We start from the raw sequence: 16,805 nt of genomic DNA on the forward strand, positions 1-16,805 counted from the left end.
ATTCATACACTATCGAACGAAAGCCAAAATTATTCGAATACAGCACGAAGGTGGTAAAACCCGTATTTGCATGCATTCGAATACGAATTGCCCCATGTATGATGGACTGAACTGTAATAGCCACTTCAACCTAACGAAAAAGCCCTTTCTGTTTTTACATGTCTTATAAAAGATGAGTTGCAAAAACGTTAAGAAAGAAGATAAATAAAATTGGAAGTTTATCCAACAAACAAATGTGACTTACCAATTCGAACACTTTTTTTCTCTTTCATGTTTTCATGTAGAGGACGTATACTACAAATGATTTCTTCGACAACTTCCATCCTTTTCTGCTTCCAATGTCTGTTTTCAAATGATTACTTTATTACCCTATCTGCTTTGTCATTTGCTCTGCTACATTGGGCAACAGTTCCTCGCGTTTGCTGTATGTTGCTAGGAAAGGTTTGAAAAAAATGTTTGCATTGCCTGAGTAAAGCTTTCATGTCCGGACAAGATTGCTGTGAATTATTAACGAAACTGGTGTCACACCGATGACAAAAAACAAGCAAATATAGCGCGCGAAAATGCACTTGAAACCAGAAAGGTGGCTTTTGTATATATTGCCAATTTGTATGTCTATTTCCTATTTAACAATTTACTATATACACCATTAGACCTACTAACATGATTGTTTTTGCCTTCCCCACATACGTGTATAAGCAATTAGGTAACAGTATTAAAATGAGGCGAATGCTTCTAAACTCCGAAGAAAAAATGCTTCTTAACTCCAAAGAAAAACATCAAATATGGTTGTTAATTCAGTCATTATATTATGATAGTATTAAAGCACTAGCAAATTGCCACATTTGCAATACGCCGTGGTCCTGCAGAAACATCGGTGCGGTGGTAATGCAGACAATAACCCTTTGACCTTGGCGTGGTTTTACGGTCGTTTATCGTTTTGCTTACGACATATTGCTAGACTAATTTGAGATTTTTGTAAAGCTTGATTGTTTTTATTTTATTTTAAGATCAGCAAGTGGGTGATCACTAGAAACTAGAAAGGTGGTTATATATTTTCATTTTGTATATTTTACATCGTGTTTGTTGATTTACTATGAATTATACACATTATTTGATCTATACACATGATTGTTTTGCTTGCAATGGGTCCCCACACACGTATGTATGGAAACTGATTACGCTTAAAAAATGTTAGTTTGTTTTTAGATTTTTAAGGGCAAACTAGTTGAAAGCGTTAAACCAAACTTTAAAGGCTTTTACAATATTCTGTATAAATCATTATATTGTCACATATTATACGACATACATTACATATAACTTATTTACGATTGTAGACAGACGAGTCCAAAAACAGTTGATTATGAGCGTAAATTCGTTTTACCAGGGTGCCTATATATAGGCATTACCAAACTGGTCTAAGCATGTCAGCTAGGCCGCTGTATTTGATCGAATAAAGCATACCGTTGTGTTTACCGAGCGGACTTAACTAAACATTACTTACATTAATTTAATGCGAAACGTCCAAATACAAATAATACACTGAAAACAGATGCGCAACATTAAAACGTTATGGAGCGCAAAAAAGTGGAGGGAACAATTGGTCAAAATGGACAAAGTTAGCTATACACCGTAATTATAAGAGGGTAAAAAAGTTTGGTAAAGTATGAGTATACACGACAGGGGGAAAGGCATATTGGTCCAGTGAACGGGGTCCTATAAGCTAACCATGCGTGTTACTTCAAGAAATCATGCCGAACAGTTTCAAGCGCTATAAGAAAGAACAAAAACAAAATCAAATTCAAAATCAATTTGGTAATTAAAACAAAGCAACCAGATGTATAAGTCAAGCAAAGGGGAATTTTGTCTAAAGCATAGACCGAATATAAATTTGCATGGTTGTATCAGTTTTACTTTGACGCATGAAATTAAGCGTTTTGTTTTTACAAAGTTTACAACCTATTTACAAAGTTTGTTTTTCCATTGATTGACGATATTGTGACGTTGTAGTTGGTGTGGGAATTAACAACAAATATGTTGAAACTTGTTCTAAAAAATGGTGATGCCCCCTAACAACCGCCAAGTTGGCCGAGTGGTTAGCGCAACCGCCTTGTGATCACACGGTGATGGGTTCTATAATTCTTTCTCGGTCACTTGTGTTTCCCTGAGCAAGAAACTTAAGCGGCATTGCTCCAACCCAGTGGTTTCCAATGGGTTAAACTAAATTTAAGTCACCAACTACCTAAAACCAAAAAAATCAAATAAAAAATGATCATCAAACTTGCAATAAAAACAGGCAGCTCGACGGCGGACTCATTGTGAGCATAACGCATTCAGGCGTTGCCCGCCCACCGAGGATAAAAATGAAACAAACAAACAAACAAACAAACAAACAAACAAACAAACAAACAAACAAACAAACAAACAAACAAACAAACAAACAAACAAACAAACAAACAAACAAACAAACAAACAAACAAACAAACAAACAAACAAACAAACAAACAAACAAACAAACAAACAAACAAACAAACAAACAAACAAACAAACAAACAAACAAACAAACAAACAAACAAACAAACAAACAAACAAACAAACAAACAAACAAACAAACAAACAAACAAACAAACAAACAAACAAACAAACAAACAAACAAACAAACAAACAAACAAACAAACAAACAAACAAACAAACAAACAAACAAACAAACAAACAAACAAACAAGAAGACTCACACATAACAAAATATACTTTAATACGTTAGGGCTACAATTTTAAGCAATTACAACAAGTCACGATTTGATTTACAAATTTACATGCATAAAAACTTTGAAGTCCGTAAAATTTAACTAAAAAAATTATAAAATGTGACTAAACCAGAACTTTCTTGGATTTTTTCTGAAAAGGGTAAAGATTCTCTGTAGTTTGCTAAATTCCTAAGTTGCCAAATTCGAATGTAAATTCTAGGTCCAAATAATCGCTTGTACCACGACGAAGTTGATTTGTGCCACGGCGAAGGCTAAGAAAAAAAATAAATTTACCTAACCACAAGGGTAAACAAAGCTATAGAGCAGAAACGAATGATACTTACTTCCAGTATGCTTCTAATCTGTGATTTCCACAAAACATGTCTGTCATTGTTTCGTATGTTTGTGCCGTGTCAGAATCGAGTGCAATGCGGATTCCTTCTTCAATTTGGTCTCTGGTAGGTATAGTAGAAGGGTCACCGGGTACTCTGCGAGCTATTTCGAACTTCAGTAAAACAAAGCACCCAAATTCCTTTTGATCGAGAAGTTCTGGGTTGGAATCAAAAGTTTCTTCATTCAGTGTGTCGTAAGTTAATCTAAAACCAGGCCTGAGAATATGTTGCAAATTTTCCTTCCACTTTGAAGGAAATCTACAAAAAAATATAATTCAGAAAGTTTGAATGAGAAAAACGTTTCAACACTCAAAAAAAATTAAGATTAAATGTTTTTACTCACGACATATTTTGCGATAATTGTACAGAAAACGACATTTTCTTACGGAAATTTTACATATCCGTTTCCTGGTTGATTACTTGGGTGTAAGTGTGGCAAAATACTAAACAGAGGTCCATTGAAAGCAAAATCATAATTAAAGTAAAATTTTGAGTATTTGACCCAGTTGGCACCTTCTACCAGTTCCTCAAATACAGACAAAAGTGTTGCTCCATCCCAGTCTTCTATCTCAAAATTCTGCACAAAAACGTTTATTGCAAGCAAACTATTTTGTTGTTAATTCAGTTAGGGCGTTGGTTTAAATAGGCTTCGTTTACTAGATTGTCTAAATGTGTTGCTGTTACCAAAACTCTTACGAGTGTTACGTTTTCTGTCACTTAACTCAACTTCAGTAACGCCAAGTGATTTTGTAGCAGCTGAACATACAAATTTTGTCTTGTAGACCAGGGGTCGGCTAGTAACCAACTCGTCGCGGACCCGTACCGGGCCGCAAACCGGCGGTTGCCGATCACTGTTTAGACAATTAGCTATTGTACAAAGAATAGGTCGACACAAATCCGTGATTTAATTAAAGTATCAAAATAAAAATCATGATTGCATTTATCGTGTGTTTTATTGGCTTAAAAAGGACATCATCACCATGAAAGATAGTGTTTGCTGTTCGTTTATTCTCGGTTTGCAAGTTTATTTTTGGTTTGCTATGTTTACTGTCCTTGGTTTGAACTGTATGCAACAAGATAACAGCAATTAGACAACGTACAAACTATAAAAGGCCCCAAAATGTATATTCTTAAAAATTTACTCCTCTACCAAACATGCGCTGACTTATTGTAAACCAAAGCAGCAAGTATGTGCGTGATTCAACCGTAGTGTAATCCCACATGAATATGTCATAATTTTGAACTTATCCCACGCCAACCCGTTTATCGAAAAGCAAGCGCTGATTTCCTTGTCATAAGCATTACCACAATGTACGTCCAAGCAAGTCAGCTAGGCCAGGACTCGGCAACCTTTTTTGCATTGCGGACCGGTTTGAAACTAAAATTTTTATCACGGACCGACCTTTACAAACCAACAATTTTCAGCACTAGAAACTAAATACATACAGCTATTACACTCGTGATTCAATGTAAATCTTGAGCAAAAAAATCTTGAGTTTTATGCGGCTAGGTAACGTTTTGCTTTTTTATTGACCACATGTTAGAGTTGATGTGAGATTTAAGAGAGTAGGTAACAGGAACCTACTATTTGCTAGATTAAAATTAATATATAAGGTAACGTAAAGCCTACCTGCGTAATTGGTGTTTTCCTACTTTGCATTGCTATCCTTTAACTTTGCTTTTTATATCTTTTGCCTCTGTCTGGGCATAATGATTGTAGGTGCATATTATACACTTGTTTCGTGTAAGTGTTTTGTTCGAATAAAGCTGTAATGCCCGAACATGTCCGACCTTCGCTCGGTATGATTGAAAGATTTAAATGATTAACCTTATCATGCCCAGACAAGATTGTACATTGGCCAAAACGAAACGTGTTGAATTTTTCATGGTAAACGTTGATTTCGTGTTTTTTTTTATTTCTATTCTCGGTGGGCGGGTTCGACGTTCTAAATCCTTTAATTTTTTTAACGAGGGGTTTTGTTTAATTCACCCGTTGCCACTAGGTGAAGGAATCCCGTTCAAGTTTCTTGTTTAAAAACACAAGTGGCTAAGACTGGCTTAGGACCCATGTATTAATGGCGTGCCCATATGTAGCCTGTGTAGCGGTTACAACACTATTGTGCAATGTTTATGAAAACGATTGCATGTTATTTCGCAATAACGTTTCACACCACGAAATGGAAATGTTTACCCTCATTTCTGCAGAGACTAATGTTTATATTTCCGTTTCTATGGTAGTCATAAGTTATTTTCAGCCATTTTTCGGGTTCCAGAAAGATCTAACAGTAAACATAGTGTTTATTCCCTTATGACACATATTTCCGTCGGTATTTGCAATGTTTCCGCAGTTGTGATTCGTATTAGAACGCGTCGTTTCCACCCTGTGAAAAAGCATATGGTGTTCACCAAAAGGCGCTATGGCACTATAAATTACATGGCTACCTTAAAATAAATAATATAAGTAATATGAGAAAAAGAATTCGTACACCGGCCAAGGTTTCACATTGTTATATAAGCGTAGACTTTGATGTTTTCGCCCTTCTATTTGTGGATTCTATTTGTTCCTGCTATTTCCACCGGGAAAGCTATTTTGGGACTTCTATTTTTTGGCTTCTATTTTTATCCCATGTGGATGTGTAGCTGATTTGAACGTTCGCCTTTAACGTTATTCAAGAATACAAAGAAAGAAGAGACATATGTGTGGCTGTTAATCAGTCAGCTGTTATTGAGATGCAAAGATCAGACTCACCAAACAATTTGCAATGAACATCATAGTTTACACTGTAGCCGCCTTTAACAAGTCGCCATCGAAGCAGATATTGCTACAAAGTGGTGCCCACGAGTTGCTACAGACCTTCCGAACTCGCTTCCAGCGCAGGCAGATGTCACTTCAAATTGGTACTTTACGAGCAAGGTTCGGACAGCACGTTCAAAGTGATGCCCCGAACGGTTCGAACAAGACGTCATTTGGACAAGGGTTACTCACAGATTGCCCTGACGCTCGACCGAACTTACCAGAGACTTTTCGAGCACAACCAGACATTTTAGTTATGTGCAACGCCACCGACATCCCAATGGAATCAGAAACAAAAGAGGAGGAACAACTCGACTACCAAGATCACGGAAATGGCATTCACGCGATCGCGCCGACTGACATCTTTTCCTCTGTTAAGTAAGTGCGTGTGAAATCTGCACTTGACAATTTTCGGTGTTGTAAAATATATATTTTATTCGCTTAATAACACTTTTCAAGATAAATTAGTTATGCTTATTCATCGATGTATGTTGCATGTTAAGCTGTGTGCGTGTATATAACTTATAATTCAGTAAAAATTAATATTTTTTTTGCTAGTGTCAAAATGTAAACGTGTGTTTCGGTGTGTATCACCGTCAATTTATGTTTCACGTTTCATGTCAACGGTTTTGTCAAGCCGGAAACGTTTTTGTTTCACTACTAACGCTGCATGATATGTATTGACTCCCTGGCTTGAGCTGTTTAATAAGATCACACATTTTCCACACTCAAATACTACATGTAAACGACCAACCTGTCAAAAATAAGTGAGCTCAGTTACGCTGGGGACAATTGCCCAAACCCAAGAAAACAAGCATCCTAACCGAAACACGACGTCGTTCTACGCCATATTTGTCTGCATGGTGCATACCACTTTGAGCATCGAGCTCCATCTGTTCACAAGTCTACAAACAGACATTTCGAGCCACGAGCTCCAACTATTCACAAGTCTACCAACAAACATTTCGAGCCACGAGCTCCTACTATTTACAAGCCTACAAAATTATGAGCCAGCACGAGCGAACGATATTTTCTCTCAAGTGGGAACCAACGTGCAACAATTGGCACCAACTTAATTATTTGCAATCGTCATATCCATGACCAGTTTTGCAGTGCTATTAAGCACCTGTTTACCGGGCACGTCATCACACACGTGACGGCACAGAAACAGATGAATTCAGACGTCAAACAACAACAAGATCAACAGGAAGCACTTCGCCAACAATCAGCAAAATGAGCTTTTCACACGGCGTGAACATTTTAGCCAGCCCTTCACTCGTAAATAGATTAACGCCTACAGCAACCTTGTTCACATATGCTCTTTCACTTAACTTCATACATCGTTCTGTTAAGATTAGCTTCCAAAATTTTAGGGAAGAGTCAATATATATCTTATTAAATGTCATTAACTTGTGTTTCGCCAGTTTATACGTACAGACAATATTTTCCTCCGTCTGACCTTGTCTTTACGACGTTTATTGTTTTCCTTACGATATATATCCAAGTAGCTGAAGAGTCAAACCCTTATTGACAAGATATATAATTGTTATGTTCATTTTTCGCCTTTAATTGTGCATATTTTCCCAACGTATAAATCCCCACGTGACAGCACCTACCGCCATCTATTGACCAATTTCTCTTGTCGCGTGTCGCTAACGACCATTAATATTGATAAAATGTGTTTTTCATTCAAACACATTGTGCACCCTTTTTGGGGGGGAGCTTTTGTAGCGGTTACAACACTATTGTGCAATGTTTATGAAAACGATTGCATGTTATTTCGCAATAACGTTTCACACCACGAAATGGAAATGTTTACCCTCATTTCTGCAGAGACTAATGTTTATATTTCCGTTTCTATGGTAGTCATAAGTTATTTTCAGCCATTTTTCGGGTTCCAGAAAGATCTAACAGTAAACATAGTGTTTATTCCCTTATGACACATATTTCCGTCGGTATTTGCAATGTTTCCGCAGTTGTGATTCGTATTAGAACGCGTCGTTTCCACCCTGTGAAAAAGCATATGGTGTTCACCAAAAGGCGCTATGGCACTATAAATTACATGGCTACCTTAAAATAAATAATATAAGTAATATGAGAAAAAGAATTCGTACACCGGCCAAGGTTTCACATTGTTATATAAGCGTAGACTTTGATGTTTTCGCCCTTCTATTTGTGGATTCTATTTGTTCCTGCTATTTCCACCGGGAAAGCTATTTTGGGACTTCTATTTTTTGGCTTCTATTTTTATCCCATGTGGATGTGTAGCTGATTTGAACGTTCGCCTTTAACGTTATTCAAGAATACAAAGAAAGAAGAGACATATGTGTGGCTGTTAATCAGTCAGCTGTTATTGAGATGCAAAGATCAGACTCACCAAACAATTTGCAATGAACATCATAGTTTACACTGTAGCCGCCTTTAACAGGTCGTCATCGAGGCAGGCGTGCCTACACCTGTAACCGTTAGGAGTCACAGCGAAGTGTTAATTAATTGCATTTGCTGCAGCCATCAAGCGGTTGTGCTAACCACTCGGCCATCTTGGCAACAGCGTAACTTTAAAGACATTCCTAAAGACTAAAGGTCTGCAATATTTTATTATTCGAAACTTTCAAATATGTTTTATAATGATCGTAGCTTATACCGCATGCGTCAATTATATTGAGGGTAAGTGGTGATTAAAATCTGACGGTCATTAAGCTGCTATGCCTCAGTTGACATTTTTACGAAATTGGTGACGACAAATTATTTTAACAAAGCTACCTCTTTGCACAGGATTGAAGCAATAGCGTTTAGGTTTTTGGGTTTAGGCATAGGCTAAACCAGTGGTTCCAAACCTTACGTGGACCATGGCCCCCTTAAAGTAACTTTTTGGTCTCGTGGCCCCCTTCAAGTTACTATGAAGGACCTGTGGCTCCCTTAAAATGTAGATAGCAATCTCGCGTTGGAATGCGGTTTTGATTTTGGCCTTAAACAGGTCTAATAGAGTAAATGAGCGTGATAAACCTCACTATAAACAAGTATGTGAAGTCCATTAAATTCGGGAATAAAGTTGAAGTGAAAATAACTTTTAGTGGCTGTATCTTCTCAATCTACGACCGTGGCCCCCCGGAACACAGCTCGTGGCCCTCCTGGGGGGCCATGGGCCCTGGCATGGAACCACTGGGCTAAACAATTACGTGGCCCAGACGGGATTCAAACCGACCACCCTATGAGCACAAGACGGTTGTTATAATTAAACACTGGAAAACGTGGTGACCTCGATATGTGTAATGACATTTTCAAAAAAGCGATAGTTGTATCTCAAAGTTTCTTTGAATTTTATCATAAGTTTTTAAAAAATTGTGTGTTTTGTTAAAAGCTCGATCTCTTTTCTCATGGGATTAAAAAATGATTTCTATGTACATCACACGCAGGAAAAAGTTTTGTTTATTTGTTATGTTTGCTTTTGCTACTTTGCTTGCAAAATTATGGTTTTTGTTTTTTGTCATTGCAGTAGATTTTGGTTTACTTAACTTTATGAAAAAAAACAAAGCGACATAATTTTATTGAAAAGGTGTTTTTGCAATATATTTATAAGTAAACGCACAGTCTCTCTCTCCTTGAAAGGTAAATTTATTTATTTTGAAATAGTGCAAATGCAAACCGGCTGGTGTAATCGTGTGTATTTTACATAATGCAATTACAATAGATAACCAAATGTTTACAATCTAATCTATTTGACATTTCAATGCAGAACTTGTAAATTTTATGATTCTGTTGCATTTTAAGGAGTCTCAAATTTGAATTGTTTGGAATTATAATTACAGCACTTGAAGGTGGTACAATTAGCTACATAAACAATTATAAAAATGTCCAGTTGCTCATGGGGTGTATGCAACAGCAATTCCAAATACAGGCCAGAAGGACCTAGGCCACGTGAGGATATGAAAGGGGTTCGCTTTTTTACAATTCCAACGCTGAAAAATCAACCAGAAAAGTGTAAGCTTTGGGTTGATGCATGCGGAAGAGATGGCTTTCAAACTACAAATGTCACCATAAAATCTTACATCTGTTCTAAACACTTTGTGGATGGAGAGCCAACAGAAAAAAATCCTAACCCTATTGATGCACGAACTCTTAGTCAAGAGGAGTTGTTAAAATTTTGTGTACCACTTCCACCAACTGAAAATGAACTCAAAAGAACATATCCAACACGCAGTAAGGTAATTTAATTCCAAACATGTAACTGGATATGATCTAAATATGTGCATACTTAGCAATTAAATCTCTGATCATTATTACCTCATCATACTTAAACACGGTGTCAACTATTTTTAACAACCAATTTGTTTTTTTTGTTTTGAACTAGTTTCAATGTTTTCCTGGATTACTAAATATTTATTGTAATCCACATTGTACAGCTGTATGTAAGGATATAAAAACTTCATGTACATTTGAGTCAGTGGTTCCCAATTTGGGGTTCCGGGGGTGTGTGAAGGGGAAACAATTTAGGAAGAGGGTTCAAGCTAAACTTTATACAGGGTAGAGTAGCCCTAATAAATTTTTGTAAACTGTAACTAGTGCTAGCAAATGGTTGGAAACCACTGCTTTAAGCAAAAAGTAATGAAGAAGCAACATTACTTTCAAAAAAATCAACAAGTTTATGAACTGAACTGAGTTTTTTTGGTTTGTTTTTGATACAGAACACTTCAGAAATGATTTCAAAATCTTCAGCACCCAGAGTGTTAAAGCACAAGTTTAAAGGCTGTTCCTGCTTGGCACCTGGATGTGACGAGAGACATAGAAATACAAATAACAATGGTGTCATATTACACAGTTTCCCACAGCACAATGAGGAGCTATTAGAACAATGGCTATCCAACTGTGGTATTGATAAAAATGATTTGCAACCAAACTCAAAGTTGTGCAGTAGACATTTTACTGAAAACTGTTACACAAAAAAGAAAAGAAAGGACAAGCATGGAAAGGTTTATAGATCATCGATATTGAAAAATGTTGCTGTTCCCACAAAGTTTTTCCCCTCTGTTGAAAAATGTTCTAAAAAAGAAGATGATGCCCCTAAACAAGAAGACTCTGATATAACAAAAAAGTACCTCAATACCGTTAAGCGTGAAAAGGTAAACTCCTTACATGTGGATAAATAATCATGTATTGTAACCATTTTAGTAAATGCTAAAAACAAGTTGGATATTTTTTAAATGTTGTTTTGTATATAACTGATTTTTCAGACACCAGAACCTGTTCTGAAACAGCTTAAATCATTTGTCTCGTTTAATACATTTTATGAACCAAAAACATACTTGGAATCTCAAATTGAGGTTAGTAGATAAATTTCTTGTTTTGAATGTAATTTAAGGGCAAAATTTCCCTTAGCAATTGTTTTTTTAACTGGTACATATATAAATGATTTTTAAAAGTTTTTTTTTACTGTTCCAAAAAAACGTCGGTAGCAGAACCAATTTGCTGAGCTTTTTTGTGCTTATCACTTAAGCAAAATAATTAATTGTAATCTGCGAATTAGTATGGAATAAAACAGAATTTGTAAAACCAAATGAAACATTGAATTGAGTTTCTTTTTGGCAGGTTGCAGGATATACTTTTGTAACAAGAAAGAAACAAGGGTCCAAACCAGAAAGCAGTGAAGCAATAACACAAACTGAACAAAATGAATTATCCACTTCAGGTGTACAAACTGAACCATTGGATTTAAGTTCAGTTCAAACACAAACTCAGGATAAGTTATTTTGGAATGCTGGTTCGCTTGAAGAAATGAAAAAAGCGAGACTTATAAATATCAGTTGAATTTTTTTTATGATTTATTACTCAAATATTGCATATGCACTTGGTTTTAAATCATTGACTGTTAATGCATTTTTACGCGATCACAAACGAGTCAAATGAAATACTACATGTTGTGAGATTTGGAAATTAGAAGGGAGCTCAGTTTAATATGAAAAAGCCTAATATTATTGCAACTTAAACTAATTGTGTTACTGGATTTTGCAAATTCAAAATAAAAACTTGTTTATTCTTTTATTGACAGTTGATAAATGCCGTTCTACAATTTAATAAAATATTGGCGTGTGATGTCCATGTCACTATTTTGATGAGTCATATTTACGTAACATGACGAAGCACGTCTGTTTGGTTTTGCAACGAAGGGAAGTTTGTTTACTTTGTTAAAATGTCGTGTGTTTCGCGAGAGATTTTGCAGCATTGGAAACAGATTAGAATACCAAAAAAGTCATTCAGTACATCTTCGGTTCGCTTTGATGCAGATAACAACAGTAGCGCAAAAGATTTAGACAAAAAAGAGGCTATATCCAATGGACCAGGATTGGAAGAATTTGTATTAGGCAACGTTAGCGAAGAAGACAAATGGTCGAACTACACTGGAACCCTAGTAAAAGAAAAGGGTGTAAAAAGGTAAAATTAGAACGCTGGTCTGTTGTCAACACCATTTTTACTATTCTCATGCTTTAATTTAAACAGTAACTAATTTAAGTGTTTTAAAGACATAATAAACTTAAACGTTGTGGTAAAATAAAATGCAGATCTCTAAATATTTTTTTATATATTTTAAATAGGCTTAGACTACCTCCCTGGCTGAAGACAAGTTTTCCTGCTGGAGAAAATTACAAAAGGATCAAGTCAAACTTAAGGAAACTGAATCTTCATACAGTTTGTGAAGAGGCAAAATGTCCAAACATTGGCGAATGTTGGGGTGGTGGGGAACACCAAACTGCTACTGCTACAATTATGGTAAATCTGTAATTTACATAGGATTTAGTGACACTTTTGCTTGAAATTGGAAGGGTGCATATATATATAAACAACATTTTATCTTTATTGAGTTGATTTTTTTGATTGGTGAAAGAACACATAGTGACACATTTGCACTTAAACAATTACCAAGTTGGGAGTAGCTGCACAATGTTGATATCTAAGTGCAAAAACAAAACAGGTTACAATTGGTGGATCATGACTAAACGTCATGCAGCTAGACGATATTATAAAGCGTTATGTGATGGGATCTAAGTTTTGCGCATTGTAGATAGAAACACGACTGGGGGTAGGTGAAATGTTGATGAGAACTGTCAGGTGGATCTTAATAACTAGCCACCCATGCTAGAGAAAGAGGCTTAAGTATTGTAAAATTGTTTCACATCTTTGAATCCTGTTGTAAATATTGTTTTAATTTCTTAACAGTTACTGGGAGACACATGCACAAGAGGTTGTCGATTTTGTTCCGTAAAAACTGCTCGTAAACCACCCCCACCAGATCCTGAGGAGCCTGTAAATACTGCAAAGGCAATTGTAGAATGGGGATTAGACTATGTTGTTCTCACTTCTGTGGACAGGGATGGTATGTACCTTTTGTTTAGTTAATTTTTTTGTCAGCCAGTTATATCACAAAAGTCATATTTTTCAGCTGGTTTTGTTACAAAAAGTCCATTGACAGTAACCAGTAATGCTAACCAGTTCGCTGGTCTCATAAAATTTCGTGAGACGGTTCTATAGAACCTGCTGAATCCCATCACTGCTTTTGTTGTGTTATTTTTTCCCGGGGTAAGTTGTTTGAAAACAATTTTTGTGTATTTAGATCTACCAGATGGAGGCTCCAACCATTTTGCCGAGACAGTCAAAAATCTGAAAAGGGATGCTCCTAACCTGTTAGTTGAATGCTTGACCCCTGATTTCCGTGGTGACCTTACTGCTGTTTCAACACTTGCAAATTCTGGACTAGATGTTTATGCACACAATGTGGAATGTGTCCGGGATTTTACATGGTATAATAAATAACTATTTTAGTAAATTTGTATTAAAACACTTGTTGTTACAGTTTTTTATGCTTAATATAAAACAGTTCACAAAATTGCATTCTTGTGGCATGGTACCTCAATTCTTATTTTACTAGCAAACATTTAAGTTAAGAAATAATTTTCTTTTAACACACAATTCATGCCTTATTTGGAGGTTTTATTATTATTAGCCTTTCATTACAACAAACTATAATACAATAAACTAATATTCAATCAACTAATTGTGGTCATTTCAGGCTTGTGAGAGACCCCAGAGCAAAATATGACCAATCATTAGATGTGTTGAAACATGCCAAATCCTCAAACCCATCTGTCCTCACAAAATCTTCAATCATGCTTGGCTTTGGTGAAACAGATGAACAAGTCATGCAAACCATGCAAGGTAGATAGGCCAAACTTATCATGAAAACCTTAAGATCACATACAACTAGACCTACATGGTGCGTACTTATGGAATTCCTGTATTCAGGGCATATTGGTTAAGCCATTGTTTTCGGTCCTGTATAATTTTAAATTGGATATCATACTTTTTTCAGATCTTCGAGATGCAGATGTTGATTGTGTAACTTTAGGACAATACATGCAACCTACGAAGCGCCACATGAAGGTAAACTACCAGGTTATTGTTGATGTAATGTTAACTTTTGTAACATGTTTGAAACAGGGCTGCCAATGCTTGGGTTTTGCCCCAAGATCTTGGGTTTTTACTTGACGTCTTGGGTTCTTGGGTTTTATTTTGAAAATTATAGCAATTCTTGGGTTTTGAGTCCTATTGATGAAATAAATATATGTAAGAACTATTTTAACGAGAAAAGTTTTTCGGGTAGTTGCACTAGGTCATTTTATCATCTCTTTTATTTTCTCTCTTTTCTTGACCTTAATTCTTTCTAGATAGTATACAGTGAAAGCATCGTTGCACTTAAAAATGCAAATAAACCAATGCTCGTTAAACATAAAAACTGCTAACCATCAAAGAAGTTTTAATGCTGCAAAATATACTGTAGACTAGACATTACTAATTTTATGAAAAAGAAAACAGATGATGATCGTCAAAGAGCCAAGAGTAAACTGGCGATTGCTGCATATTTTATTGAACATAATATTCCCTTTGCTTGCATTGACCATTGCCTACCAGTTTGTAAAGTTGCATTTCCGGACTGTAAATTGTCAATGAAACGAGTAAATTTACTAATTAATTGCATTTCTAACCACATTTTGCAATCTTGGGTTTTCATTTAAATTCTTGGGTTATTTTGCTGTGAGTCTTGGGTTTTGTTAAAATTCTCATTGGCAGCCCTGGTTTGAAACCTAATACACTAAACCTCACTTAATCTGAACCGGTTTGGACCAAAACTATTGTTTGGTTTTGGCGAAGATCCAGATTAAGTGATGTCAGTTAGTTAAAGGGTTACCACATTACAAATCATTGGTACCTAAACTTTTACTGTGTTAAATAAACATTAAGACATCAAAGTTATGAAAAATAAGACATTGCCATGTTATGATTAGTTATCCCTTTTCTTTTAAGCGTAGTGGTTTGTGAAACTAACCTGTTGTATACACATGGATGTGGGTTCTAAGCCTGTCATAACCTCTTGTATTTTCCTGAACAATTAACTGAAACAGCATTTTTCTTACCAATTGGAGAATAATGGGTTGAAATTAACAAACCTAAGTTAAAGAAAGAGTCAGACAGCTTGGCGGTAACTGATAATAAGCACAACGTGGCAAACCTCTTACTATGCTGACATGTGCAGTATTTGAGGCATGCAAAAGTGCTTGAGATTCAACAGGCGCACTGCTGAGCATGAGTCACAAAAGGGCTCCAGTTGTAAGTTCAAGTCCCACCGGTAATGTTTTGTTTTTCAAACTTGCAAATAACACATCATAAACTTTTAGGTTGCGGAATATGTCACTCCCACGAAGTTCAAACACTGGGAGGATGTGGGTGAAAGCCTTGGTTTCCTCTACATAGCTAGCGGACCCCTCGTACGGTCGTCATACAAAGCTGGCGAATTTTTCATCAAGAACATTTTGGATCAACGTCGCGAAAAGAATTCGCAATAAACACTCAACGTTAAATGTACACATACAAAGTAATGTGAATGCCACTGGTAAACAACGTTTCTTAATCGACTGGAGATTGAAACATAATTTAAACCCATAAATAAGAGACTGCCGTTTTTTGTTGCTTGTTACAATTTAGTACTGTGTGCATCGAGTTTCTTTACCTGTCTTGCTTTTTTATCGCTGGTTTTGTCACAATAAATTATAGCCCGGGTTGACACACCGTTTTTTCTAGGATTTGTCCTTCTTGTAAAGGGTAATGTCTAAAATTTATTGTTCTTATTCTAGAAATGTCCTTGTTTTTGACATTCACAAGGAACAGACATATAAAATGACAGTCAAATCCCTGCTACTAATAAAATATAACCATAGGCCTAGACCTAAGCTGTCGTAGGATGCACGAAGTATTTTTTATGAATCTCAGGAGTTGCTGGAACAGATTGTTTCTGGCAAACGCATATGACATGTGATGTATCATGGCTCGTATAAATGCAAAGTAAATACATACCTTACGATAAAATCCTCTCGTAGCCACGCGCCCATCACGCATTTATCACGTGTAGGCCCACCATTCTCTTTTCGATAAGCAACTCAACCGCAGGTGTTCTGGAAACAACACCGCCAACGTAAATTAGGCAAACATTGTTAAACTTGCTTGTTTCGACATCCACTGACTTTCTCTTCTCAGAGCATAATACTTTTTTATCCGTAGTTTTTTTTTGCCGGATGTGACCTATCTTTGTTCCGGCGACCATGCAAATGCCGTGTGTAAAGTGCGCTTTGACTTCTTCATAAGAAAACGTTTGAAAGTCCGGTAGTGTATTCAATGCTGGATCGTTTTAAAATGTCTTTGGTTGTTTTGTAATCTTTATGAGCCTTTTATATCATAGCGGTTGTTCTCAAACGTGTGACGAATGAAAGAAAACGGGATGCACTGTAGAATAGAATGGCGATTCGGTGCTAATACATAATTTGGGACC

At 36.2% G+C, this 16,805-nt stretch overlaps 2 protein-coding genes and 1 long non-coding RNA gene across 4 annotated transcripts; 2 read left to right on the forward strand and 1 right to left on the reverse strand.

The window, feature by feature from the left end:
• Positions 1-5,418: 5,418 nt before the first annotated feature.
• Positions 5,419-8,381, reverse strand: LOC145205300 (uncharacterized). Of its 2 annotated transcripts, XR_013853629.1 has the most exons (3): positions 8,310-8,381; positions 7,752-7,941; positions 5,419-5,519 (listed from the first exon to the last, which is right to left on the reverse strand). It is a non-coding gene; the product is annotated as an uncharacterized LOC145205300 (long non-coding RNA). The 2 variants fall into 2 exon arrangements; XR_013853630.1 differs by lacking the exons at positions 7,752-7,941; positions 8,310-8,381 and adding an exon at positions 5,888-7,425.
• Positions 8,382-9,648: 1,267 nt separating this feature from the next.
• On the forward strand, positions 9,649-12,022 carry LOC145203678 (uncharacterized). The gene is made up of 4 exons (XM_080075934.1): positions 9,649-10,137; positions 10,618-11,052; positions 11,164-11,253; positions 11,519-12,022. The coding sequence occupies exons 1-4, from the start codon at positions 9,784-9,786 to the stop codon at positions 11,735-11,737; spliced, it is 1,098 nt and encodes a 365-aa protein (XP_079932060.1). The 5' UTR covers positions 9,649-9,783; the 3' UTR covers positions 11,738-12,022.
• A 25-nt stretch (positions 12,023-12,047) lies between these two features.
• Positions 12,048-16,043, forward strand: LOC145203676 (lipoyl synthase, mitochondrial-like). Its single transcript, XM_080075933.1, has 7 exons — positions 12,048-12,361; positions 12,523-12,697; positions 13,145-13,301; positions 13,539-13,725; positions 13,995-14,140; positions 14,295-14,365; positions 15,658-16,043. The coding sequence occupies exons 1-7, from the start codon at positions 12,120-12,122 to the stop codon at positions 15,823-15,825; spliced, it is 1,146 nt and encodes a 381-aa protein (XP_079932059.1). The 5' UTR covers positions 12,048-12,119; the 3' UTR covers positions 15,826-16,043.
• The last annotated feature ends 762 nt before the right edge of the window (positions 16,044-16,805 follow it).

Source organism: Phallusia mammillata, chromosome 8, assembly GCF_965637545.1.
Source record: "Phallusia mammillata chromosome 8, kaPhaMamm4.hap1.1, whole genome shotgun sequence".
NCBI lineage: Eukaryota > Metazoa > Chordata > Ascidiacea > Phlebobranchia > Ascidiidae > Phallusia > Phallusia mammillata.

Excerpts from the sequence above, each read along its gene's own strand:
- LOC145203678 (XM_080075934.1), top strand. The coding sequence starts at position 9,784 with ATGTCCAGTTGCTCATGGGGTGTATGCAACAGCAATTCCAAATACAGG. Across the intron at positions 10,138-10,617 it reads CATATCCAACACGCAGTAAG|AACACTTCAGAAATGATTTC; the intron begins GTAATTTAATTC and ends TTTTTGATACAG. Across the intron at positions 11,254-11,518 it reads ACTTGGAATCTCAAATTGAG|GTTGCAGGATATACTTTTGT; the intron begins GTTAGTAGATAA and ends TCTTTTTGGCAG.
- LOC145203676 (XM_080075933.1), top strand. The coding sequence starts at position 12,120 with ATGTCGTGTGTTTCGCGAGAGATTTTGCAGCATTGGAAACAGATTAGA. Across the intron at positions 12,698-13,144 it reads CTGCTACTGCTACAATTATG|TTACTGGGAGACACATGCAC; the intron begins GTAAATCTGTAA and ends ATTTCTTAACAG. Across the intron at positions 14,366-15,657 it reads CTACGAAGCGCCACATGAAG|GTTGCGGAATATGTCACTCC; the intron begins GTAAACTACCAG and ends ATAAACTTTTAG.